Raw genomic sequence first — 26,223 nt, forward strand, 5'->3', positions numbered from 1 at the left:
TGGGTCACACCCAGCGATGCTCAGGGGTTACTCCTGGCTTTGCACTCAGGAACTACTCCTGGCGGTGCTTGGGGGACCATATGGGATGCCGGGGATCGACCCGGGTTGGCCGCGTGCAAGGCAAACGCCCTACCCGCTGTGCTATCGCTCTGGCCCCGAGGCCAACTTTTAAACAGAACATGATTCTTGAAATGCCAGAGAAATATGGCTAAAGCTTTGAGGACATTTTGTGGCATCCCACACACTGGATTCCAAACATCAGTCTTTAGACACCACTGAATCAGACAGAAGACAGAACAAAAAAATCCTTTCCATCAAAAACAAGAGTTTTCTATTTTAAAGCAAGTGTACTCTTTAATACTGTCCATCAGGAGCTATGTCAGTCCCACGGCAACCACTAATATTTGGCTTTTACTAAAGTTATCGGTAAATTTCAGTAACATTCTTTTTCAAGCAGGTTCTCACAGGGGTCTGTGAAGGAGCTCCAGCACAGCCTTGCAGAGAGACTCTACTCCACGGCAGTGTCCTCCAGGGGGCCTGCTGAGCAGGTCACGTTTCCCTGCAGAACAGGGTGTGACATGCTTCAGCTCATGTTTATTTAGTGGTGTACTCTCTCAGGGCAAGTAGTTTGCTGAAACCTTCAACCAGAACTCTTTGTTATACTCGTTATTATAAAGTGAAGATTTTTCAATCCATTTTAATCAAACAACAAACAAAACAACACTTTTTTTTAAACTATTTGGGTCAAATTAATTTTATTATGCTCATGATGAATTGCCACCAGTGCAATATCCTATTCACTATACATTTCAAAAATTTTTTTTCACATACTAAACAAAATTTCAGTTGATAAATGAAAACGAATGATTGAAAGTCTTTATGGATCTCATACATACAATATATGGCTAGCTGAAAATTGTCTATCACAGAGCATTTAGATATAAAAGGCCTCATGCTAGTTTGTTAAAAGCGAAGGCTACCAGACAATCATTTAGCTGTAGTATACATGGGAGGCTTTCCGACAATGCACAAGTACAGTGCTGCCCGCGGAGCAAGGTGGTGGGAGACCAGAACATGCAGCCTTTACATTTAAAGTGGATTTTGTCTTCATGCCTGGACAGAACTCCACAGCTGCTGTTTCAACCAATAGTAATTAGACTTGGTGCAGCAACAAGAAAAAGGTGTTTTTTTTTTTTTTTTGGTTAAGAAAGACTTATTTAAGAAAATAAACTCAATTACCTTTGGCAAATTTTATAATCATCTTACATGTTTAAATTTTTATTTCCAACGGAAAGAAGTGATATTCATTCTTAGATCATTTCCTGTTATATCGTACCAAAGTGAGCAGAAAAACCCTGAATTCCTTGGGTAACAGTTCATAAACCTTAAAAATGGCCTTACCTCAAAGACATTTTTATGAAAGAATACTTTTTAGAGTATCAAGAAGAAAATGGAAAGTGTTTAGTGTTACATAAAATGACAATGTTCTATTTCAGCAAACTGCTCAAATTTCTAATTTTACTGGTTAACAGTTGTCCAGCCTCATCCACACCCAACTCCCTGAGCTCAATGCTCAACACAAACGATACGAAGCAGAGAAAGTTCCCAGCGGCAGAAGGCACTGCTTTAACAAGAAACAAAGTCTAAAATCTTTCCCATGTATTTAAATTATGCTCCCAAGGGAGGTAATAACTTTGAATAACTTAACCATCTTACTGCACCAGTTACTGCTTTCAGCAAAAAAATTCTTTTAAATTATTTCTTATGATAACTAGATGCATGATCACTACAGATTATATGATAACTGGTTAAAATTCAAGCCACATCTTGCAGGTCCAGCCTGTCAAGACCATGCCAATACTAGATTTTGGTCGGTACAATTCTAGAGAGCTTAATTTTTAGTTGAATATGGTGACTACAGTAATGAAATACACTTCTAACTACATTCTGTGTATGACTCAATGTGAGAAAAGTTTTAAATCAGATAATTTTTTTCTACTCCAAATTTAAAGTAGGTAGGTTTAATAATTAGCACTATAAATATGAACAACCACCTTTAAGCAGATTAGTGCATTGTAGGGAGGCAAGGAAACCCAACTTTAACGTGTCATTTAGTATATATAACAGATGTGCAGACTGTAAGGTTTCATTATTTTTTTAAATCTATGATTCAGTTATGAATTTAAAAAATTTGACACGGGATCACCAATCTTTTAAGAAGAAAAAAATTTAACTTTTCATCTACAGTGACCAAAACCTTGAGAAATTATTAAAACTTAAAGAGTAAAACAAAATAGGCTTATCAAGCCAACTAGATTGATTTTCAATTGTACTTCTGAATACTTCAATTCATACAAACAAAAAATTGCATGTTATTAAGCTCTTATATTAATTTTAAATTTAATTAGAATTTAACTAAATATTGAAGTAATAATAACGTATACTCTCCTTTAGTTCATTTACGTAAATCTGGCTCTATAAATGCTCCCAAAGCCCAATAACTTAAACAACTTTGCTGTTTCATTACACCAAATGAAATTTTTCAAATTTTGCCAAAAAGCATCTGCCACACTTGTTATACCATAAGAGTAATTGAGACAAATAGGAATACTTAAAGGGCTCCTTATAGTTCCAGCCTCCAAATAACACTGCTGTACACTAAGAGGCAATTTTGCTGTAAGAGATGTGTTACTGGTTTTCCAGATTAGTTTTGCTGTAGTGAAATTTTATGGAGCGCATATTGTTAAAATTTGAGAAACTGCACCAGTGTAGTGATGTCTAGAGAACTGTGCAATGTATCAGCTTCAACATTCATTTAGCGTTGTGTTCAAAATGAAAGGGGCTAAGTAAACTAAGGTTTGCATCACTTAAAAAAGAACGTAGCCCTATACTAGATTTTAATAAGAAAATTTAGGTACAGAAAAGTAGGATATGAAAATAGTGTTTTCCTTCTGGCATTAAAACTAAATTACATTAAGGTTTTTGTCAGACTCACATAAAATATTTAAACTCCCTTGTTGATGGAATGAAAAATATTCACAAATTAAGTGAGCATTCGGGTGTAAACTTGCACACAGTAACAGGGAGTAGCTTTGTAGAGGATTATGACAAACCTTTACAGATTAAATGAGGTATTGCACAGATTAATAAAAAAAAGCAAAAAAAGGCAAAAAAAATATACAGCAAATTGGTAGAACATTTACATGATAATTACAGAATCCATAGACAGAAAGTAGTGTTTAGTATTTCACCTTAAAAATATATATATATATATAATATAAAGATCAGTCTTCCCATTCATCATCATCCTCAAAATCTTCTTCATCATCTTCATCCTCATCTTCATCTAGAACAAAATCATTAAGACGAGACACATGTCAATGATATTACACTATTTACTGGGTGATGGTCAATAATATTACACTATTTACTGCATGATTTTTCAAATAAACTTCTGAAATAAAAACCATTTGCTTTTTGAAGTAATCTAGTTACTCAGGCAATTTTAAATGAATAGAATAAAGTACATTTAGAGTGTGACAGTGAACTGAAAAGACTAGGGCTCTCATGTTTAAGTACTGCATGTACAACTTCCAATCTGTATTACATTGCATGTAAATTTACATTTTAGCTAGTCTCTGGATTTTAATTTAATAGGGCAAATCAATTATGTTAACATGAATTCTCAAACTCCAATTTAGTAAGTTTTTTCTCCTATGCTAATCTGATTCTCCCCTACATACTCAAGTCTGCCCTCACATTTTCAGGTGTTTATACTGATTGGTTACTGACTCTCCTAACCACATTTAATCCATCAAATCTGTCCTTTTCAACACTTCCATTGCCAGGCACAAGTACAACATCTTTTTTGGATTATTGCAGTTTTATAGTAACTTTATGATGATGTTTTGAGAATAAGTTTGAAAAGTCTGTTATTAAAGACTATTATTAAAGGGGCTGTCCACTATTTCTTGATGTTTGTTTCATTGGGTGGTTAGGGGGTGCCACACCTGGCAGTGCTCAGGACTTACTCCTGTCTCTGTGCTCAGGGATCACTTGTGGCAGGACTTGGGGAACCATACAGGTGCTGGGGATTAAACCTGGGTTGGCTGTGTACAAGAGAAGTGCCCTACCTGCTGTATTATCTCACCAGCCCCTATTAGCAGAATATAATCTTAATTTAGCTGACAACTCTTTCACCCATAAAAGCTTTTCTAATAACGTCTTCTTTCAAGTCACTGTACCCAGTAACACGGGCCACTCTATTGCTCAAATATAAAAAGCTTGTTCTTGCTTTCAAGTTTCCTTAGCAGTCAATTTTATTTAGGGTCACTAAAAAACCACTTCCTCAGAGAGGCCTTTCTTGACTATGCTATGTAAAGTCTGCACTACAAATCTCATAAAATCTATGAAGACTAAGTCTGTGAAGTTAACAGCTATACTTTGTAACATTATAACTCTTTACATATAACTATATGACACAGTAACTATATTTGGTAACACTTTAGTACAGTCTATAGGAAACAAACCAGTGTTAAAACACCTGTGAGCTAGAAGTCACTTGGGTTTGTTCTCTTGCCATCTCAAGCTTTTAACACAGGGCTCAACCTGTCAATAATGATCTATGAGCTAGTCCCAACAGTTTTTCACAGATACACTGATGAAAAAGCAATTTTTCCATCCCTCATGTATCCTGTATGGTGTGGTGATATAAGATGTTTAGATGGCTAAACTGAAACTTCCTACTTCTTATTCAAAAATCTGTTGAGTACTACCTGATACACAACTGAGCTATTAGGAAGATAAAAAATGTTCTATCAGCAATTAAGTAATAGTATTTTAATAACTATTAATAACTCTTAATATCAATTTCTATGTCTTTAAAAAATTTAGAACCAAAAGTCAAAATGTTGTTTTTAAGAGAAAATTTTGTTACCTAGTGAATAGAGTAACGTAAGCTAGAAGAATGTGTTCGAAAAAAGTAACTTAGTGAAGAAGTCTAGAAAAACACAGGTCTCTTTACTAATTCTGAAAAACACTGTAAAAAATTTGGTGAAAACTGCTGGCTAGCCAGGAATCCATTTATAATTTCAATGACACACAGGAAGTTATCAGCAATAAGTTATAAAGAAAACAGAGCAGGCTGTTTTAACACTCAGTTCCCTGGTCTCTCCTGAATTCACTGACACCTATTTTTCATTTCACCAATGACCTATTTTGCTAAAGTTAAATCTCCATCTCTTTTTCTAGATCTGTCTGACTCAGATGATCATACTATTTACCTTAAAACATTTCTTCTCCTGATTTTTAGGAAACCTCTTCCCTAAATATATCCAGGTTTTTACGGTTGCCCCCAGTTCCGGAACTTTTAAATTACAATTTCTGTATCTTAAGGACACACAAACTTGTCCTAACCTCTCCAAAGTATTCCAGGCTCATCATGAAATGCCTACTTGATGTTGATCATCTACTTAATGTAAATGTACTTCAATTAAGCATTTTTATCTTTACATCAATTTTATGATTTATAAATTGTCCATGCAACAAATAACAAAATTGAGTTCCACAGAAACCATCTAATAGATTTAGTAAGAATAAAGATCTGATTCCATGCACTGATCATGCTGGGGAATCTCTTCACTAAATTGGTCAATACAACAGCAACAAATTTTCTTTTCAACGTTTTAAAAAATTTATTATGCACTGACTTACAATACATTTGTCAATATTAATGTTATAGGAACACAGTATTATTGCAACACAACTACCACTAGAACAGCATATGTTTACCACTGTCTCTAGGTGGTTCTCAGGTCCCTACTCTCCAACACTTAGTAAACTCAGTTCTACAGACAGACTCTCAGGGTCTTTTATCATCAGGCATTTTCTTACTTCCTCACCCACAGCGCTTCTTTATACTTCTCAGAGACAGATCATCTGGTATGTCCTTCTCCCTTTGACCCACTTTGCTCAGAATGATATCCTTTAGCTCTCTCCAAGTTGCAGTGATTGCAGGATTTCTTCTATTTTTTAAATTTGTTTTTGTTTTGGGGCCACACTCAAGTGGTGCTCAGGGATTACTCCTATGGGGCTCGGGAACCACACGGGTGTCGGAGATTGAACCACGGTAGACCACGTGCAAGGCTGGTGTCCCACATGCTGTACTACTGCTCTGGCCCCTCTTCTATTTTTATAGCTGAGTAACGTCAGTAAAATTTGTATTCTCTTTTTAAAAATCAATTCATTAAAAAATTGGTGTAATAGAATATGCTCATTAAAAGTTGGTATAATATATTAAAGCGAGCATATAGTCTTCTAGGAAATGACAAAACAGAGAAATAACCACCCTTACGATTCTCTAGTAAACTTCCAAAATCATATAGATATTTATTTCTTAGCCCTCACTCTCACACATTACAGAAACAGCTGAACTTCACTGTCACTGTATGTATCACTGTCATCCTGTTCATCGATTTACTTGAGTGGGCACCAGTAATGTCTTCATTCGTCCCAGCCCTGAGATTTTAGCAGCATCTCCTATTCAACAGGCATATTCGATATGCCAAAAACAGTAACAATAACAGGTATTATTCTCCTGACCCTGAAAGTGCCTCCAATTGCTGGGAAAGACGAGTAAGGAGGAGGGGAAGGGAGAGAAGAGCTAAGTTTATGTCACAGAAATTATATCAATAAATCTCAATCTTAAACCCTGTTCAAAGGATGCCCATCCTACTAGTATTAAGTACAAGAAATAAAAAATAAAAGTCACTTTCCTCAAATCAATCTTTTAAATTTTTTACTGTTATGTGCTGTCTGGGTCACCTTTCACGTGGCTGACCTGAGTTCGATTCCTCCGCCCCTCTCGGAGAGCCCGGCAAGCTACCCGTGCATATTGGATATGCCAAAAACAGTAACAGTAAGTCTCTCAATGAGAAACATTACTGGTGCCCGCTTGAACAAATCGATGAGCAACGGGATGACAGTGACAGTGATATGCTGTCCAGGTGTTATTAAGCTTCAAAGAGATTCATTTTAGTGAAAATGCCCTTTAAAAATATGCCCTAAAATTCACAACAGTTGTTCAATAATAGTACAGAAGCAGCCAACTAAGACTGAGTTAAAAATAAATCTAAAAATAGTTAACTTCTAACATTCCAAAGTCAAAGACACATAAATACAGGCAACTATACCTGAAGAATGAATGGCTTTGCTCCTTTTCTGCATCACTTCCATTAATGCACCTACAATGCCCGAAGTGGGTGCTGGTGTCGGTGGTGTAGACTCTTGGCCATCAGATACCTGGGAAAGAGGAAAATTTAGTAATAACTCATTAGAGCAAACTTGCTTTCAGAAGCAAGATAACATAAGCACTGAATGGTTCTGACCAAGATAGATCAGTTTTGCTTTAGTAAATTAAATGACTACATCCAATTCAGAAAATACAAAATTATCTGTCATCACTGACAAAAATCCTATTAAATGATTTCAATTTTCTGATATATACCATTCTCTATTTATTTGAATTTTACAGCACAGTAACATTAGAACAGACTAAAAAGTCACCAGTTTAACTTTATCAAGGTGATTGCAACTTAAGTATGGTTATTTTCATTTTTCTGCAAATATTTTTTTAAGAGTGACTCTAATATAATAAAGTGTGGAACCAAACAATACAAACCTTACTCTTAACTCTGTACCCAGGGATGACTACTAAAGAGGATAAGGGACTAACCCCGGGTCAACTGCATACATGTCAAGCACTGTACCCATTTAATATCTTTTCTGGCCCTTCTGGTGATATTTTGAACATAAACATGCCCTATGGGTATAAGTATAAATTTGTAGATTTTATGGCATGTAAAAATATCAGACATTCCTAGGGTTAAAAGACAAGTACCAGAGAATAAAAGATTAAAAAAAAAAAAATCTAAAACCCTTTCAATGTTTTGCAATTCCATCACGAGAGTCTGAAATGAGAGAACAGACAACTTACAGATTTCAGCTGAATACCCTGTCGTATCTGGTCTAAAAGTGCATCCCTTCCAGAGCAGGACACTGGCCGACTGTTCTGTTCCACTTTTTTGAGCTGAGCACCCTCTCTAATTTGATCTAAAAGTGCCGCTTTGTTTCCTGCAGGAGTTGGAATGTGATGGTCACCGTCAGTAGGAAGGCCAGGAGGTGGTGGTGGTCCCGGAGGAGGTGGAGGTGGAGGCGGTGGGGGTGGTGCCACTGACCCGGCCATCGACAGAGGTGGAGGTGGTGGTGGAGGCCCCGAAGGTGCTGAGGAGGGCAGGGCTGGAGGCGGAGGTGGGTACATCCGGTTTGGAGGAGGAGGAGGTATTCCTACACCAGGCCGAGATGGCGGCGGAGGTGGAGGTGCAGCTGTGGGAGCTCTTGAAGGTGGGGGGGGAGGAGCACCTCTTCCCCTGGCAGGAGGAGGCGGAGGGCCTGAGCTATGTGGAGGAGGAGGAGGGGGAGGTGGCCCTCCCCTCGATGGTGGCGGAGGAGGCGGTGCTGAAAAAGAGGGGGTAAAAAAATGAATGCTTCTTTTCCTTACAAATATCGGACTGAAAAACCCCACTCACTTCAACATACATTTTAAAAAACCCAAAAAGCCTTAAAAGGTCTCATGTTGGTATTTTATTTTATAAAGATGTCTGAGCAAGCATGCTATCTTCCAGTCTTTATGTGAATACTCAGCTCAAAGATCACCTTCTGTTGCTTCTCATTAGCAAAATTTTTAAGGAATCAAACATCACTCTTCAAGTTAAGGGCAATACTGACCAATATTATCTTCTGTTTTGCTCAGACTCCCCTGCTTTTGTTGGGGGGGGGGCTGGGGAGAGGCACAACTGGCGATGTTCAGGGATAACTCCTGGCTCTGTTTTAAAACAGGAGCCAGAAAGGACTTAGGCTGCCTTGTGTGTGGCTGGCCCTGTCTGCATCTCCAGCAGCACAAGTGCTCCCGAGTACTACCGGGGGGCATGCCTAAACACAAAGCCAGGAAAAGCCCCTGGGTACTGTTGGTTTTTCCCAAACCCCACTGCCCTCAAAATAAAATGAAATATGTATCTTTGTTGCCTAACCTCTTATATTTGTACCTACCTTATAGAGCCTACAGAGTATAATTTACACTGCAGTTTCATATGGTATATTGTATGTAATGTGGGATTATTTCTAAAAAAAAAAACCCCAAACCAACTGTAGCAATGACATTAAGGACAGCTGGCTAGTCTGCTGAAATGTTCAACTACTTTTTTTAGTAAATCTGAAAATTTCAACGACCATGAAGTAAAAGTTATTAATAAAATATTAACACCATTTTGATGTTACATTTCTGTTCTTAAGAAAACATGTAAGACAACAGAGAAAATATAAAATATATTGATATAAATAAGATAAAATTTGCAGAAATGTAAATACACACAAGGGTATTGTCACCTGATGTACAAGCTTTACAATTTAGAACATATAGCTGTAAGTGGGATCTTGATATCTTGATAGATATAGGCCGCCAGAGAGCCAAGTGCCTATATTTACAGGCAAAGCAGACTGTAGGTCTGGTGTTGCATATAAGGCTCATGTCCATTTTTACCATACCTTAAAGCCAGGAGATTCAGACTTGCTAAAAGGCAAAGGCCTTTTTCCAATACGTTTTTAAATAAAAGGGGGAAAAAGAGATACCGTATACGTGTGTCACAGTCTTGAACTATATCAAATTGCATAATAAAACTTCATTTTATCTTTCAATCTGTGGTTACCTGGATGGATCTGGAGAGTATCATATGCTGAGTGAAGTTAGTCAGAAGAGGGGCAGATACAGAATCACCTCTCATATGTGGTGTATAAAATAACGTTAAAGAAAAAAAGGCAACAGACACTGAGAATCGGTCTTTAACAGGAGCTACAGTGGGGAAGATGAGGACTAGGACATGGCTGGAGGGTGTGGTGCTGGCATGGTTTTTGTATGAAACCCTGTCACTATCAATTATGTAAATCACAGTGCCTAAAATGAAACAAATAAAAAAATCCACTTTATTTTAATCATTTTAAGGATGATTAAACACACAATTTTGATATCAGTAGTTTGTTGAAAGGATTCTATAATCTAAAATATATAAAAGAACCTATTTCTCCAGAACTTAAAGTACTTATGAACATGTTTAAGCACATTTACTGGAATCACTTGAAGTACAGCAAATAGGTATTGTGGTAATCGTTGTATTAAGTTACAAAGTCATTGCTCATGGAATGGGAGAAGAGTAATTTAGAGTGAATAAATTATCAGCTCAATCTAGTTTGAACATTAAACAATTCAGCATTTCTATTCTCTTTAAGACTGAACAGCAATCTCAGTCTTGGTGGGGAAAAACTCCGTAACCAGTTTTAGTGCCGTTCACACTGTCCAAGTGTCTTCATGGGCACAGGAGTATTAGCGCAGGGGTAAGGCACTTGCTCTGCAGGAGCCCGACATGGGTTTGATCCCTGGGACTTATATATGATCCCCAGAGTCTGACCCGAATTGATTCCCCAACACAGAGCCAAGAGTAAGCTCTGAGCATCTACCAGGTGTGGTCCAACAAGCCAATAACAACAAAACACCCAAACAAACTGACTGATGTAAAACTGACCACTACCTTTTCATTCCCCGCCCTGTTCTCCTCTGGTATCTACCACATTTTCCATCTAAAAATGTTTTTTTATCAACTCTGATCTGTGTAGTTTATATGTACAGAAAGGAAAGCATGCAAAAGACAAGCATATCCCAAGGTAAAAGTGTAAACTAATTGAAAAGGAAGTGAAAAAGACAGTTAGTACATATTTTACATGCAGAAGAATGAGTAAGCAGACACCAAACACTGTTATGAGAAAGTCTTATGATAGTTCACTCATTTTAAAAATCTCTTAAAAGTCACAACAAATAACAAAATCAAAATGAAATTAGTATTTAAATGGAAATGAAGCAAACGCTACAACTGTTCTTATGATGAAAAGGCTTAGATGAAAAGACTGAAGTTTACAGAAAAGCTATTGTGATGGTACATTATAAAGCCTGCAGTATTTAAAAATAATTATTTCTGCTTAGAAAACAAGTAATAGATAACTCCAAATATGTAATATTTATATAAATTATAAACAGGATTTACAAAGTAAGGTAAGCAGATCTTAAAACAGAGAAGTGTTGTAATTCAGGGAACATTAAAACTGCTCAGGTACTTACAACAATATAAAGCAAAAATTAGTGTCACAATCCAACTTTAAACTTATGGAAATACTGACAACTCCCTGTCTCAAATTAATGAGTATAAAATGAGTACATTCTGTACTGAATTAATGCTGAGTCCAAAGCAATCACTCGAAATAGTGTAATAAGTAAAAATAAAGTTGCATCTATAAAAATAACCACAAGGTGGAAGTGGTGTATTTTAAAAGTCCACAGAACTTAAATCATCTAAATTATAGTCAAAATATGAACTTCGACTCAAATAGAAATACATTTTCTACTTTAGAATTTATACGCCCAAAACACTGGTCTGAATATAGGACAAAACCACATCACTCTGGTTAAACTTGGAATCAGGATAAATAAGCTCTAACTTCTTTGAAAATACATTGGGGCTGGAGCGATAGCACAGTGGGTAGGGCGTTTGCCTTACATGCGGCCTACCCAGGTTCGATTCCCAGCATCCCATACGGTCAACGGTCAACCCCCTGAGACCACGGGGGGGGGGGGGGGGGGTAATTCCTGAGTGCAGAGCCAGGAGTAACCCCTGTGCATCACCAGGTGTGACCCAACAAGAAAAAAAAAAATACATCACAGCATGCATTATTTAGGGCACTGGGTCAAATAACACCCCACATACATACCACTCCACTGTGGTGGACCTATGGAGCAGATTATTATCAGTTAATGGATGTAGACCTACTACAAGGACATATATAGCAAAAATACAGTGGAAATCAAAAGACCACAATGTTTAATAAACCTAATATTTTGACTCCCGTTAAGCTTCGAGACTTAATTCACAGATTTTTATATCCAACTTCATAATCCTCTAATTCTTCCCAAACTTCTAAACATATTTTGCCTAGAAAACATTTCCTTAATAAAAATAAATTACGGAATTTTATCCTTTTTTAAAAAAACAGTATTTCTTCTGTAAAGTCTTCTCTGTTGTCTTAAAATGCTCCACGTTGTTGAGTCAGGTTTTCACACCTTGGAATCTCAGAGGGGCTCAGGGGCCTCTCAGGGCCCTCCTGGCAGTGCTAGCCGCCACTGGGGCTACACCCACAGTTGCGAGGAGTGGGAGAGAGGACAGAGAGAGACAAAGTTTGAATTTTGGTCCCAAAATCATATGGAGTGTATTTTATGTATGTGTCTCTGACCACTGCGTTCTCTCTTTTGTACCCTGCAATGTGGATACTTTAATACAAGTGCCTCCTCTATCTTTTTTTGAGAAAAGATTTTAGCGAATTTGGTGTTTTAATCACCGTCATTGTCATCCCGTTGCTCATCGATTTGCTCGAGCGGGCACCAGTAACGTCTCCGTTGTGAGACTTGTTGCTACTGTTTTTTGTGTATGGAATATGCCAAGGGTAGCTTGCCAGGCTCTGCCCAGGTGTTTTAATCAAGTTCGCATAATCAACTCTAAGGAAACAGGTATTCAGGGCTGCAGATAGAACTCAAAGGACTGAGCACATACTTTACATGTGGGGGGCCTCGGTCTGATTCTGGGCACTGCATGGTGCTCCGGGGATGCCAGGAGCAAGCCCAGAGCACTGCAGTTTAACAACCTCTCTTACCCCACTCCCCCTGAAGAGAGAAGTATTCAGGTGAGAGAATAGTACAGATGGTGTAATAACTGTCAAGAGTAATTTATAAACTTACAAATTCAGAATGCTCAGAAAAACCTTGGGAATCACTACAATGATGGGTAGTTAACAGTGGAGAAAAAGACAATGAACAGATTACAGTTGCCAAGATCTTGTGTAATCCCATACAGTGACTTGTTTTTATAACTGTGACTTATCTGTGAGCTTCAAAAAAAAAAGTACTGTGCCCCCAAACCTATAAATTCCATGTTATTTGTAAATGCTATTTTTTCTCAAAAACTGAGAAAAAAATAAGCATCACAACAATTCCAGTGTAATTAGCACTTTCACAATAGCAATTATGACTGTTTATCTGTTTGCATATCTGTTTCCATACTAGACTGTAAGATTTTTGAAGGCAGAAACCAGTAAAATTTACATCTGAATATCCTGAATAGAATGACTGCATAATAATGCTTATTAAATGTAAGAATGAGTTAAAGGCTAAAATGAACATCACCAGTGAAAAAGATATAGGTAATCCAAACATCTTAATTTTGTAAGGTAGTTAAAAGTTCTCCAGAATAAATTACTGATTAACTGGAGTTATTGTTCTGCTATGCTGATTAGGAATACATAAAAACTAAGAAGAAAAGCAGTGTCAAATGAATAAAGTGGTAAGAAAGACTATCACATTGGAAAGTTAAAGTTCTATTTGTATTTTTTTTGTTTGTTTGTTTTGGGCCACACTTGAGGTTATTCCTTGCCCTGCACTTGGGAATTCCTCCTAGGGCTTAGTGGAAACCATATGAAGACCTGGTCAGATGCTTGCAAAACACCAGCCTATCCACTGAACTATTGCTCCAGTACCATATATTCTATGATGATTATCATAACCAACTTCTAATCAGCCAGTCTTAGGTTACAAATTGTTTATATTCTTGTACACCCAAAGACAAATAAATACTTTATCAAAGGAAAAAAAAAGTCTGTACTTCAAAATAGAGATTCTTATTATATTCTTAATTTTTTTCCCAGGGTTGGCTATATGCAAGGTCAGTGCCCTAAGAGCTGTATTATCACTCCAACCCCAGTCTATTCTGAAAATTCTTACATACTACTGGTCAAATGAATGATTACCTTTAAGTTATTAGTTCTAAAAATTAAAATAAACCAATTTTTAAAGGTGGTGCCTAAGATTCACTCAGTAAAATATTAGACAACTGAAAATTTAATTCTAAAATAAAATAGCCAGAAAAATTTGTATTTTCCTGAAGACTTCTACATTATAAGCAAAGGCCTGACAAGTTACACCAAAATAAAACAAAGTATACTGGGCTAATTTAGTTGTATATAAAATCAAACATTCTCCATAAAGAAGATTCATGTGAACATTTGTGTGTAGCTTTCATGAAACCTCCAGAAATGCAAGGGAGAAAAGTAAATTAAAAAGGCCTAAATTGAAATTTACCTTGTCTCCGTAGTTCATTTTTAACAGCTTCAACACCTCCCGTTTTTTCAATGAAGTCATATATAGCTTTTGAGGTTTCCCTGTCTTTAAGTTGTGCCTCTGATATTCCACACATATCAAAAAGATTCTTCAATTCCGGATCCAAATTATTCAACTACAACAGATAAAGTAACTTGTAATCATAAAATCAGCTATTTTTTAAAAACGCACATAAATTTAATTCATTTACAACATGCAAAATAATTGATGTTTATCAACTTTTCTAAACTTTCTTATATAAAACCAAGACCACTAAGTACAAAGAACAGACTTAAAATTTGATCTCACGCACTTTCTGTTCCCCAACTTCAAGGAGAACAGTATCTCAGATTTCCATGTGAAGCAGGGGGACACACAGTGATGCTCAGGGATCACTCCTGGCAATCACTCAGGGCCACACACGAGTGCTGGGGATCAATGCTCACCGGAGTTGGCCACAAGCAAGGCAAGCAAGCACATTAACGCCTCCTGCGCTACCCTCTGGCTCCCTCATAGATTTTTAGTAACACATTCATAATTCAGGTATCTCTAAGTTAGGGGATATATTTTCTATCATGTTTAAATAAAATTCAGGTATAATAATACATACCAAAAAATAAAATAGATACAATCCCTACAGTCACACACAAAAAAAAAAAAAAGAAAGAAAAGCACAATGTTTTGGAACTCTTCTATTTTAACAAGAACTGGTCCCAATTACAAATATTCCTTCTTAAAATAATTTTCTCAAATTAAAGAGTATCAAATCTTAAAAATGCACACTTTTTAACTTTCATGCCACACCTGATGACGCTCAGGAATGCTGGGGATGAAATCGGGTTCGGCCTTGTGCAAGGAGAGCACCCTATCCTCTGTATTATCTCTCTGATACCCAAATACTTATTTCTACCAGCACTTTTACCAACTGACTCAGTGTTAAAAATAATTAAACTGCCATAAAGAATAATTAAAATAAAAAGAACCAATATCTTCTCATGATTTCATTATAGTATTTTTCCAATAATTTGTCACGTATTCCTCTGGGTTGATCTTTAGCAGAAATCACTTTCTTGTTCAAGGTTTCAAATGCTAGAATTTTACTTATGTAGTATATAAATTTCTTAAGGCAATGCCTTAAGAAACATGTCCTTAGAAACTTAGTCAATTTTAAGCAAACTAAGGTTTTAAGACTTACTAGTTTATGTGTATAAATACAAGTATATTAAAATGAACACTAAAATAAACAAATTTTGAAAAATAGCCGGCATATATAGTCTATATAATTAATGTAACATTTATGACATGAAAAGACACTTACATCAAAGCCAGTGTTTGGATCCCAACCAACATGTCCAATGTGCCTAAGGCAGAAGAAAAGTAAAGCAGAAAGAAGCATTACAAACAAGGTTTTTATAGGGGTTACGGGGGAGGTCTGAATCACACTCAGCAGTGTTCGGGGCTTTACTCTTAGTCCTATGCTCAGGGATAACCTTGGGTGGTACTTGGGGGACCATATGTGGTGCTGGGGGAGTTAGAAGCATGCAAGGCAAGAATCTTAGTTGCTGTACTATCTCTCTGGCCCAGGGACAAAATAGAACAGAACAGAATATAATATATATGAAATCTAATCTGCCCACTGAATTTCTGGCCTTAACTAATAATACTCAAAGACATAAACATAGTCAGGAAAAAAAAATCTGTACAAGTAGTCAAGAAAGTAGGCTTCAAGCCCTAGTTCTAATACTTTGGCTTCAACATTTTTGCATAATTTATCTGAGCATCCATTTCCTTATAACCTGTATAATAAAAACATCAAAAACATGAAAATAGTTGCCAAGGAGATACCTGACAGGGCTTGAGCACATGCTTCTGAATGTGGGAGTGTGGAAATGGATACAAGGCACTGCATGGTCCTCCCCCCAAGCATACTGGGAGCACTAAACCTGGAGTAACCATCAGCATTATTGGGTGTGGTGCAAAAACAAAACATGAGGGAAGAAATGTTTTATTATAAATGAATTAACACATGCAAAATATCTGAAATGTGCTAAGTGCTAAGATTTGATGTTTGCTTCAACTAGAAAATGTCTCCCTCAAACTCCTATGCTAAACCTAATCCCCAATGTAGTATTTGGAGCTGAGGACACTGAGGAACGAGCAGGGCATAGGGGAGATCCCTCATGAACAGAATTAGACCTCAGAGATTCCTTAACTTGTCCCAAAATATGAGTGCATTAAGAAGATAACACTCTAGAAAATGGAACATTTCCACAGATAACAAATTTCACTGCTGATTTATCTGGGACTTTCCTGTCTCTGAAACTGCAAACAAATAATAAATTAGCCTTTGAAAAGACAAAACAGAACCAGAAAGATAGTACTATAGGAAAATCACTTGCCTTGCACAAAACTGACCCAATTCAATTCCCAGCACCCCATATGCTCCCCTGAGCACTACTGGAATAAATCCAGGTGTGGTGAAAAAAGTCTTGGAAACTAGAAAATAAAAATAATGTGATATTATCCCTTTTGTTATTTTCTCAAAGGTCTCTACTCTACTCTGAATTAACTACTGTGAACAGTGTGATGTATAGTTTCATTTTTTCCCTTAACATGATTTGTTGAACACATGTTCTCTCCGCTGTTTTAGACTAACTGCCCATTAGCTTACTTTAGCTATAGCAAATTTAAGGTTTTGCACAGTCAAAGAAACTCAAGTTAAAATAAAAGCATTTACTGAATTGGAGAAAATATTTATACACAATATGTCAAGCTAATATCTAGATTTACAAGATGCTCACAAAGCTCAACAACAAAATTCCAATAACCCCATCCCAAACCGGGGAAAGGCGATGGACACTTCCCTAAAGAAAACATGCAGATGGCTAGCAGGTATCTGATAAAGCGCTTACTATTAAGGGAAATGAAAATCAAAACGAGATTATCATTTCACATCAGTGAGAATGGCATCTATTACAAAGACTAGAAATAACCAATGTTGATAGGGATGTGGTAAGAAGAGAACCCTCATTCAATGCTTGTAGGAACGTTGTCTGGTTCAACCAGCATGGGAATATAGAAATATCTCAAAGAAGTAAGCCCATCACTCCCATGTGATCCCACGATTCCACTTCTTGGAATCTACCCATAAAACTGTTAATATGAAAGAACATATAAATAGCTATGCTTAGTACAGTACCTGCGTATAACAGGCAGTGTGTGGAAATCAGCCACAATATCCAATAACATATGAATGAGTAAAGTAGCACTAGTATACACAATGGAATACAATGCAGTTGTAAGAAAAGATAAAATCATGGAATTTGCTGCTGGGTGATGGAACTAGAAGGTATCATATGCTGAGAGTCAAAGGGAAAGGGATAGGCAGAGAATGAGCTCTCATGTGTGGGATATAAAGATACATCGTAGAGAGCAACAAATGGTCAATGGCAACACAGCTGGAGTTGGTCCACAGAATACAATTTTCTTTAATTCTTTTTTGGCTTTTGGGGTCACACCTGGTGATGCACAGGGGTTACTCCTGGCTCATGAACTCAGGAATTACTCCTGGTGGTGCTTGGGGGACCATATGGGATGCTGGGAATCGATCCCTGGTCAGTCATGTGCAAGGCAAACGCCCTACCCGTTGTGCTATCACTCCAGCCCCCAGAACACAATTTTCATGAGGATAGGGGGAAGGGCTATATGAAGGAGAGGTCCTTGGGACAATGATGGAGGAAAGTGGGCACAATGGTGGTGGATTTGGTGTTGGAAGAATGTATTCGTGAAACTATAATGAATAGTATTACAAAGCACTATGTCTCAATTAAATACAGCCCCCGCTCACCCCCACCCCCCACCCCATCCCAAATCTGTAGCTAAAAAGGTATATATCTCACTGGAAATTGCTTGGTGTTCCAATATCTGCCTTAGTCAACCTCTTCTTTTTAGCTTTTCCTTTTTTCTTTTCTTTGGTATGAGAGATATTATTGACTTGTGAACCATAAAATCTATTTGTGGTGATTTCTGGATTTTTTATGTCAACCGTTGCCATGGGTAGATTAGGACCTAAAAATGAAAGTCAATAATATAAAAATGAGGCAATAAGATAGAAGCTGCTACTTAAATTTATACTTTTTTCTGGAAATGACTTATTGTAAATTAAAGATTTTAATGTGCATTTTTATAAAGCACTTCCTACATTTCAAAAACCTGTATTTCTTAAAATATTAGCAGAAGCACACTTCAAAGCAAACCTTTATCTTTATAATATTAAATTTCATGGAGAATAAGAAATTTTTACAATAATTTTAATTGATCAGAATCCTTAAATTATGATTATACGGTCTCACATTCAACATACTCATTGATTGGTAAAGCAAAAGTCATGCACTGTTTTAAATCTAGTAATATCTCTAACTTTGTTCATCTCTCATTTAAGGGAAAATATGTATGCAATTATTACTACCATTTCCCCCCCAAAAAAAAAACTACCCCTGTAAGTACTATAATATTTTCTACATCAGTATACCAGAGGTATAGAACGCAATTTTTTTTTCAAATATATCTCCCAAAGGATCAACAATAAAGATATCTTGAACACTTTCAGATATTAATACTACCTCCAGGAGTGGTAGAATGTTGTATAACCTGTTTTATAATTGAAAAACATTCTTGGTCTTAAATGCTCAAGAGTCTGAATAAAATGTAGTCAACATATAAATAAGGTACAAATTTAACCAAGAGGTAACACATGCTCTTTAGAAATTGTTTTATATAAAAACAATTAGTAAAACACCGCCAAAACCTATCACACCAAATCCTTGTAAGAAAATGAACGACAACTTCTGAAATACCTTATGAAGTATAATTACCATTATGTAAGGATAAAGTTATTCATCGTGTCCTACACTATTCTTACATCTGTTTATGTCCCCAGCACCCCATATGACCCCCATAGGCCACCAGGAGAGAGCCCTGAGTGCAGAGAACAGAGGCCAACCCGTAGCACCACTGGGTGTGCCCATCCCCCACCAAAAGAAGAGATTAAATCATTTCAGCAACGCAGAGAGCTCACTGATTTGAATTTGGGGGCTGGGAGATAGCTCAGAGGGCTTGCGCAGAGGCCCTGAGTTCAACCCCCATGACCACATGTTCACCTCTTCCTGCCACCCCCTCCCAAGTGAGCCCCAGTGGCCCACAGCACTGCTGGGTACAAGCACTGAACTGTCTTGCCCAGTGAGTCATGTGCCTCCAGGATCCTGAGCACTGCTCTGCGAGTGCCAGTGCTCCCTCAAATACACACACAAACAAGACCTGGGCTTTCAAATTTGTTCAGAAACCCCAATTTTATACTTTAATTTTACTACTTAACAAAAATAGGACAATCACAGATTTCAAGTGTTAGAAAGCTGAACTGGATCCTCCTCCTAACCCATCAGACTTCTATAGTGATAAAGTCTTACTTCTCACTTTTTTTGCCTTTCTTTCCCTAACTCATCTTTACCAATTAATATTAGCAATGCCATCCACAATAAAAAAGCTGCAAATTACTAGTATAGTCAATACTATATATATCATATACAGTATTAATATACTATTAATATACTATAGCCTTATAATTCATCACAAAAACAATTAACACAGGTTAAGTTTTAGAAAAAATATATCATGTTGCTAGAGCTAATATGAAAGCAATCCATTAGACTCTGGGTATTCCAAATCACAAGAGAATAAGCTACGTTTAATAGTTTCAATTGTCAAAGCAATTAAATTCCTTTCTAGAAAAAAACAAGGTTCTAAAAGCCAAATTTATTACTCACTAGAGAAAATGATTCCACTATCTCTGAATATAGGATGAAGAGTAGAACAAAATATAAGATAGGAAGGATGAATAATGAAATTGAACTCATAAAATGCTTACTCTTTTCCTTATATCTAAAATGGATAGTTTTATTTGCTTTGTACCTACCAACCACTTTCTAACTATTGGCATTAACTACTTGCTGTCTTTACATGTGAATTTCACTAATTATACCTATACAGAGAAAAGTTACAGGTTTGCAGAGATGTACCAAAAAATTAACCCGAATTTCTGTGGAAAATTAAATAATTTTTTTAATCTTTCTCTTTATACATAAAAATACAAGGCAAGATCAGGTGAGTGTTTCAATCCACAAAATTATTGACAAAGGCAAATTACTGACAAAATTATCCAACAAAATTATTGATAGTAAACTTTACTATCCTGGTTCTGAGTTTACTATTCTCCCTATCACTTCTGCATTTTTACACAAAAGTCAAACCATAAAGTGACTGATAGCACTAATTTTATGTTACTAAACAATGTTTCTTTACCAACTGATCAATTCTGTTGATAGTTCAACAGTACTCTAGTCATTAAATATATCAAAATAAATTTTTTTTTTTTTTTGCTTTTTTGGGTCACACCCAGCAATGCTCAAGGGTTACTCCTGGCTTTGCACTCAGGAATTGCTCCTGGCAGTGCTTGGGGGACCATATGGGATGCCGGGGATTGAACCCGGGTCGGCCGCGTGCAAGGCAAACGCCCTACCCGCTGTGCTATCGCTCCGGCCCCCAAAATAACTTTTAAAACACAAAAACATTGCGTATTCGATGTCAAAAACAGTAACAAGTCTCACAATGGAGACGTTACTGGTGCCCGCTAGAGCAAATTATTGAACAATGGGACAGCAGTGCGACAGTGCTATAGTGCTAAGAGATAACTAGGTACTTGGGTTTTGTACATGAAGTTTTTTTATTAACAATAGAAATTTATGGGGCTGGAGAGATAGCACAGTAAGTAGGGCAGTTTTCTTGTACCCAACAGATATGGATTTGATTCCTGAGCACAGAGTCCTGAGTAAGCATTGAGCCATACCCCTACTCCCAATTTTTTTAAAAAAATCTTATGTTTTGAAAGTAATAAGTTTAGAAAAGTGGTGTTCTATGGTCCAATAAAATATGTTTTTGAAGTGATACCAAAAAAGTGATAATCTGTGTAAGAAAGTAATTTTTAATAGCTCATGAAAGATTCGGTAAGGGAAACTCTTAAAATACTTTCCATGGTAAAGTTTAATCATTCCATTTATACAATCATGCTCATGCTAATACACACCGTGCAAATATATAGTGGGGGGAGCCTAACTACCCTCTTTTCAGTAAAACAGTCAAATTATCCAAAGACAACTGTCTAAAAGGACAACTGTTACATAACTGTTTTTAAATATTCTTATTGAACAGTATGTCTGATTAATTGTAAAACTGAAAGAACGAATTCAAGTCTTCCCTTTAATTACATAAAAATCAGAGAACTCTCACCAGGGTAAAACAGTTGAGACACAGGTGGCCCAGAGGCCTCTGATGGCAAGCAGTCATGAAGCTGAGAACAAACCATTGGAAAGCATCTAAACTAAAAGGTGAGACTGACCAATAGGAAAAAAGAAAGATGTAGTGATTAGGAATTAGTGAGGAAGACACCGAATTGCATTTTAGGAGTGTTATTTCTACAAAGTGTCCTTTTAATAGGTAGAATTCGAAAACAAACTAAACTAAGAATTTAAAGGAGTTATCTGAAATAATGCTCTACTTGGACACAAAGTGGTTTAGGTGTCCACTGCCACCTAGTGGCAATACACAGAACGCTGAAAAGTAATGCCACCTCCAAACAGGAGTGTTCATGACAATAAACTCACTTCAGTGAGATTAATGAGCAAAGTAGATAAATGAGACCACAAATATTGACAACACATCTTTTAAGAATACTATTTTAACTCAATTTAATGAAAAGTAGTTTGAAGCCACTGAACCACAGGGTTACATTCAACTAAGAAATTTTAAAGATTTGAAACCAAGAGCAATCACAGAGAAGAGAAACTACATTTAGAGGATCCTTTTTAGTAGGGACAAGATAATCTTCTAATGCAAAATAAATTCTATTCATTCATGGATTAATATGTGCTTAAATATTTTTAAGCAAGGTATTTTATAGTAACTTTAATTGTATTATTTGCACAACATCTACACTTAAAATCTTAAACTACAATCTTCAAAGATGTAACTTCTGGAAGCCTTCTCCAGAAAACACCAAATAATAACTGTGAAAATATTAAGCAAGAAACACCATCTAAAATTTCAGTTTAATGACTTCTGACTCAGCAGTACCGTTCCTTTACCACTGAAATAACTCTATCAATGAGACGTGTTAATATAGCTAGGTCTCAACAGTTCTTTCAAAATTACCTTTATTTTATACCATACAGATTAAGGGGACTCCACAGTAAGATTGTTCAAGATTGAATCCTATTCCACATAATTCTATGCATAGCAAAATGACCTTAAAAAAGATCCCATGTAGGGGCTGGAGCGATAGCCCAGCGGGTAGGGCATTTGCCTTGCACGCGGCCGACCTGGGTTCAATTCCCAGCATCCCCTATGGTCCTCCGAGCACTGCCAGGAGGAATTCCTGAGTGCAGAGCCAGGAGTAACCCGGAGTGACCCAAAAAGTGAAAAAACAAAAACAAAAACAAAAAGATCCCATCTATGCACTATAGTTTGCTCAAATTAAAAATGGGGATAACAGCAGCTATTTCATAAGGTTGCTGGGCAGTTCCTGGCAGATAGTAAGTGAGCATTAAGTAACCTGTTACTGTTTTTATTTCCTAATGGATTAGGTACTATGCTAAGCACTTAACAGTTTCCACAAAAGTTAAAACTATTACATAAAAAGAAAAAAGGCTAAAATATATGAAACTAGGCAGGCACACAGGTAATGCACTACTAATTCAATTATTTATTTTTAAAACCATCAATTGTAAACACTCTACAATTTAACAATTTTTAATGTATTTGTATACATTTTTATATTAGAAAATAAACGTAAGGGTAAAACCAGAAGGTTATATTATCTGCTTAATGTATGTTTCTTTTTGATGTACAAGAAATAAACAACTACTCACCAATAGCTATCACATATTAAGAACTCTGTATTATACTGTATTTTCCTGAATAAACATTCTAATTGTGATAAAAGGCTCTAAGATGCTTTTACAAAGCACTGGTTCTATTTTCCAGTATAAATACCTGCAGCTATGGTTCTTAACATTCACTGAATCAGCCAAACCATTTTAACATCATGAATGCCAAGAATCCTCATTCTCCAGTAAAAAGAAATACAAACTTTTAAAATTTCACACATAATTTTTAGGAATGATTTATGGAGTCCAAAATGACAGTTTGTTCTAGAACTCTAGACTTTCTCCTTTTTATCTTGTTATTCTGGATTTTTAATATAGCACAGCATATTATGAAATGAACCCATTCAAATTTCCATTGCTAACTATCAAATTAAGGAGGATTATGTACAACTAATATTGGTTCTAAAACACCACCATAGAAAATATAATTCTAAAATTATATTTTAACTCATATTTAATTATACTTAAATTATGAAAATGGAAAACATATAAATGTAAAAAGTATATAATGTGTCATTAGCAGTATGAACTGATACTTTGAAATAAAAAATATTAAAGTAGAAAATGAACAAATATACCAAATCAAATTCATCTCCTTCAAGAGCTAATTGCTCAATTTCTAAACAATCGTGAATAAAAAATTTATAGTGATCTTTTACTTAAATAGTTCATCATTCTAGAAATGTCAATAAACAGTAATTTCTAAGTGTCACCTGCTATTTATTTTAAAATCAAAACAATATTTGGCCAGGAATTATGTACTACATATTAATATATAAAATTTTTACAAGGATAAACTATAAACCCCAATTTTTTTGATTCATAATTATCAAATATCTTACCATTTGGGGGATCTCGTCTTTTCTCTGTTAGAAAATAAATTAAAAGTATAATATTAGACATATGTAATATAAACATCAGTATAAAAAAATGAATTCACCAAAAGTTTCTCTTAATTCCAAATTGATATATTTGTAGTTAAGAAAGATTTCGCTGAAAGTCTCAGGATTGCAAGGTTATGTGCTTTATGCTAGATCACAAACTTGGTCCTTTTTATTACTTCCTTAGATAAAAAAAAGGAAGATTTCTCTGAAGAACTGACATGTGAGTGGACATTTAAATAAAATATATAAGAGCACCCTGTAGAGAGTGGAAAGAGCGAAAGAAAGATGAAAGAATATAACTTAAAAGGAAAACCAGGTAGGTACTGGACCATGGAGGGTTCCAAATTTCCATAATTAAAGACTACAGTGTCTATTCTACAGATCCTAGCATCATAACCTGTGGGTCACAACCCCATAAAATTTACATAAATTGAATGCAGAGACCAGAAAAAATCTGGCATGAGATTTTTTGTTTCTGGATGCCCAACAATAAAAATTTAATTTAAAATCAATGACATAATGAATCTGAGGTATTTCTGGCAGTGCTCATTTCTTGGGTGAAAAGAAATCACAGATGGAAAAAGGTTTAAGAAGTCTTAATATATATAAGCTCTCCAAGGGTTTTGCATAGAGCAAATTACATGATCTCATCTATTTTTAAAAGTTTATTTTGCCTGCTATGAAGATGGAGAACAATGGAGAACAAAAAGGAAAGGAGAAAAAGTTCAAATCAATGACCTAAGAATTGACAAACTAGGAAAAAAACAAATGAAGCCCAAAGTCAATTATAAAGAAAATGAAACATTAAGAGAAGAAATCTGCTAACATCAAAATCAAGAAAACATTACAAAGGGTCAATGAAATCTGTAGTAGCTTTTTTGTCACTAAGTTCTCTGCTAGACTCATGAAGGAAAAAAGAAACAAAATTCAAGTAAACTGAATTAAGACAGAAAAGGAGAAACATTACAACAGTTACCTCAGAAACAAAAAAGATTCTAAGAAATTTCTATGAATCCTTTATGCCACTGTGCTGGGTAACTCAATAGACCAATTGTGAGGAAGGAAACTGGTTAAGAAATTAAAAAATCTTCCCAAGAACAAAATCCTTGGTTCAGGGAGGTTTACTGGTGAGATCTAGCAAGCCTTCAAAAGACTTACTGCCCATATTCCTCAAATACTTCCAAAATAACAGATGCAGGGATCCTTCCTAACAACTTTATTTATACCTGTGTTGCTATGAATGTTCCCCTTAGTACTGCGTTAGCTGGGTTTCCTAAGTTCTGACAAAGTTTTTTCTATATCATACTTTGGTTTGAGAATCTTTTTATTTCTTCTTTGATTTCCTTTCATACAGTAGTTATTGACCAATATGTTGTTCAGTTTCTAAATGTCAGAAGCTCTTCCCAACTTTCTTCTTACAATTTATTTCTACTTTATGGCATTGTAGTATGAAAAGAAATTATCATTTTATTTCCATGACTCTCTGGACACTCAATCTGTGTGCCCTGCAATCTCTGGAATGACTAACCTTGTAAGAAAGCAGCTACAAACAGTAGGTAAATCAATGAGTTCAGTTATATTTCAACACAACTTTTATTTATAAAAGTAGGAAGCAGGGGCTGGAGAGACAGCACAGCGGGTAGGGCGTTTGCCTTGCACATGGCCGACCCGGGTTTGATTCCCAGCATCCCATATGGCCCCATGAGCACTGCCAGGGGTAGCAGAGCCAGAAGTAACCCCTGTGCATCACCAAGTGTAACCAAAAAGCAAAAAAAAAAAAAAAAAAACCAAAACACCCCGTAGGCAACAAGCCAGGTTTGTCACATGAACAGTTTTTAATAGCTACTATTTAAAATAATCTAAAAGAAAAAAATTACCAGATTTCCTTTGTCGTCGACCCAACAAATCTGTAACTGCTTTTCGGAATTTTTTTGCTTCTTCTTCATTGGCAAAATTAAGAGCAACTTGACAAGTCTGAAATATTTCCACCAGAAAGGTAAATAACCCCCTTGAAATTTAGCTTTATAAAAAGAGAACTTAC

General features: G+C 36.0%; 1 protein-coding gene across 1 annotated transcript in view; it reads right to left on the reverse strand.

Moving 5' to 3' along the window:
* Nucleotides 1-724: 724 nt before the first annotated feature.
* WASL (WASP like actin nucleation promoting factor) overlaps nt 725-26,223 on the reverse strand; it is a 59,639-nt gene continuing 34,140 nt past the window's right edge. Inside the window, exons 4-11 of the mRNA XM_004602045.3 lie at nt 26,060-26,156; nt 24,141-24,164; nt 18,202-18,370; nt 15,621-15,663; nt 14,285-14,438; nt 7,994-8,514; nt 7,191-7,299; nt 725-3,346 (exon numbers count right to left, since the gene is read on the reverse strand). Coding sequence (XP_004602102.1) covers nt 3,285-3,346; nt 7,191-7,299; nt 7,994-8,514; nt 14,285-14,438; nt 15,621-15,663; nt 18,202-18,370; nt 24,141-24,164; nt 26,060-26,156 — 1,179 coding nt within the window. The 3' untranslated portion in view covers nt 725-3,284. The remainder of the gene's footprint in view (nt 3,347-7,190; nt 7,300-7,993; nt 8,515-14,284; nt 14,439-15,620; nt 15,664-18,201; nt 18,371-24,140; nt 24,165-26,059; nt 26,157-26,223) is intronic.

This window comes from Sorex araneus, chromosome 1 (genome assembly GCF_027595985.1).
Source record: "Sorex araneus isolate mSorAra2 chromosome 1, mSorAra2.pri, whole genome shotgun sequence".
NCBI classification, from domain to species: Eukaryota; Metazoa; Chordata; class Mammalia; order Eulipotyphla; family Soricidae; genus Sorex; species Sorex araneus.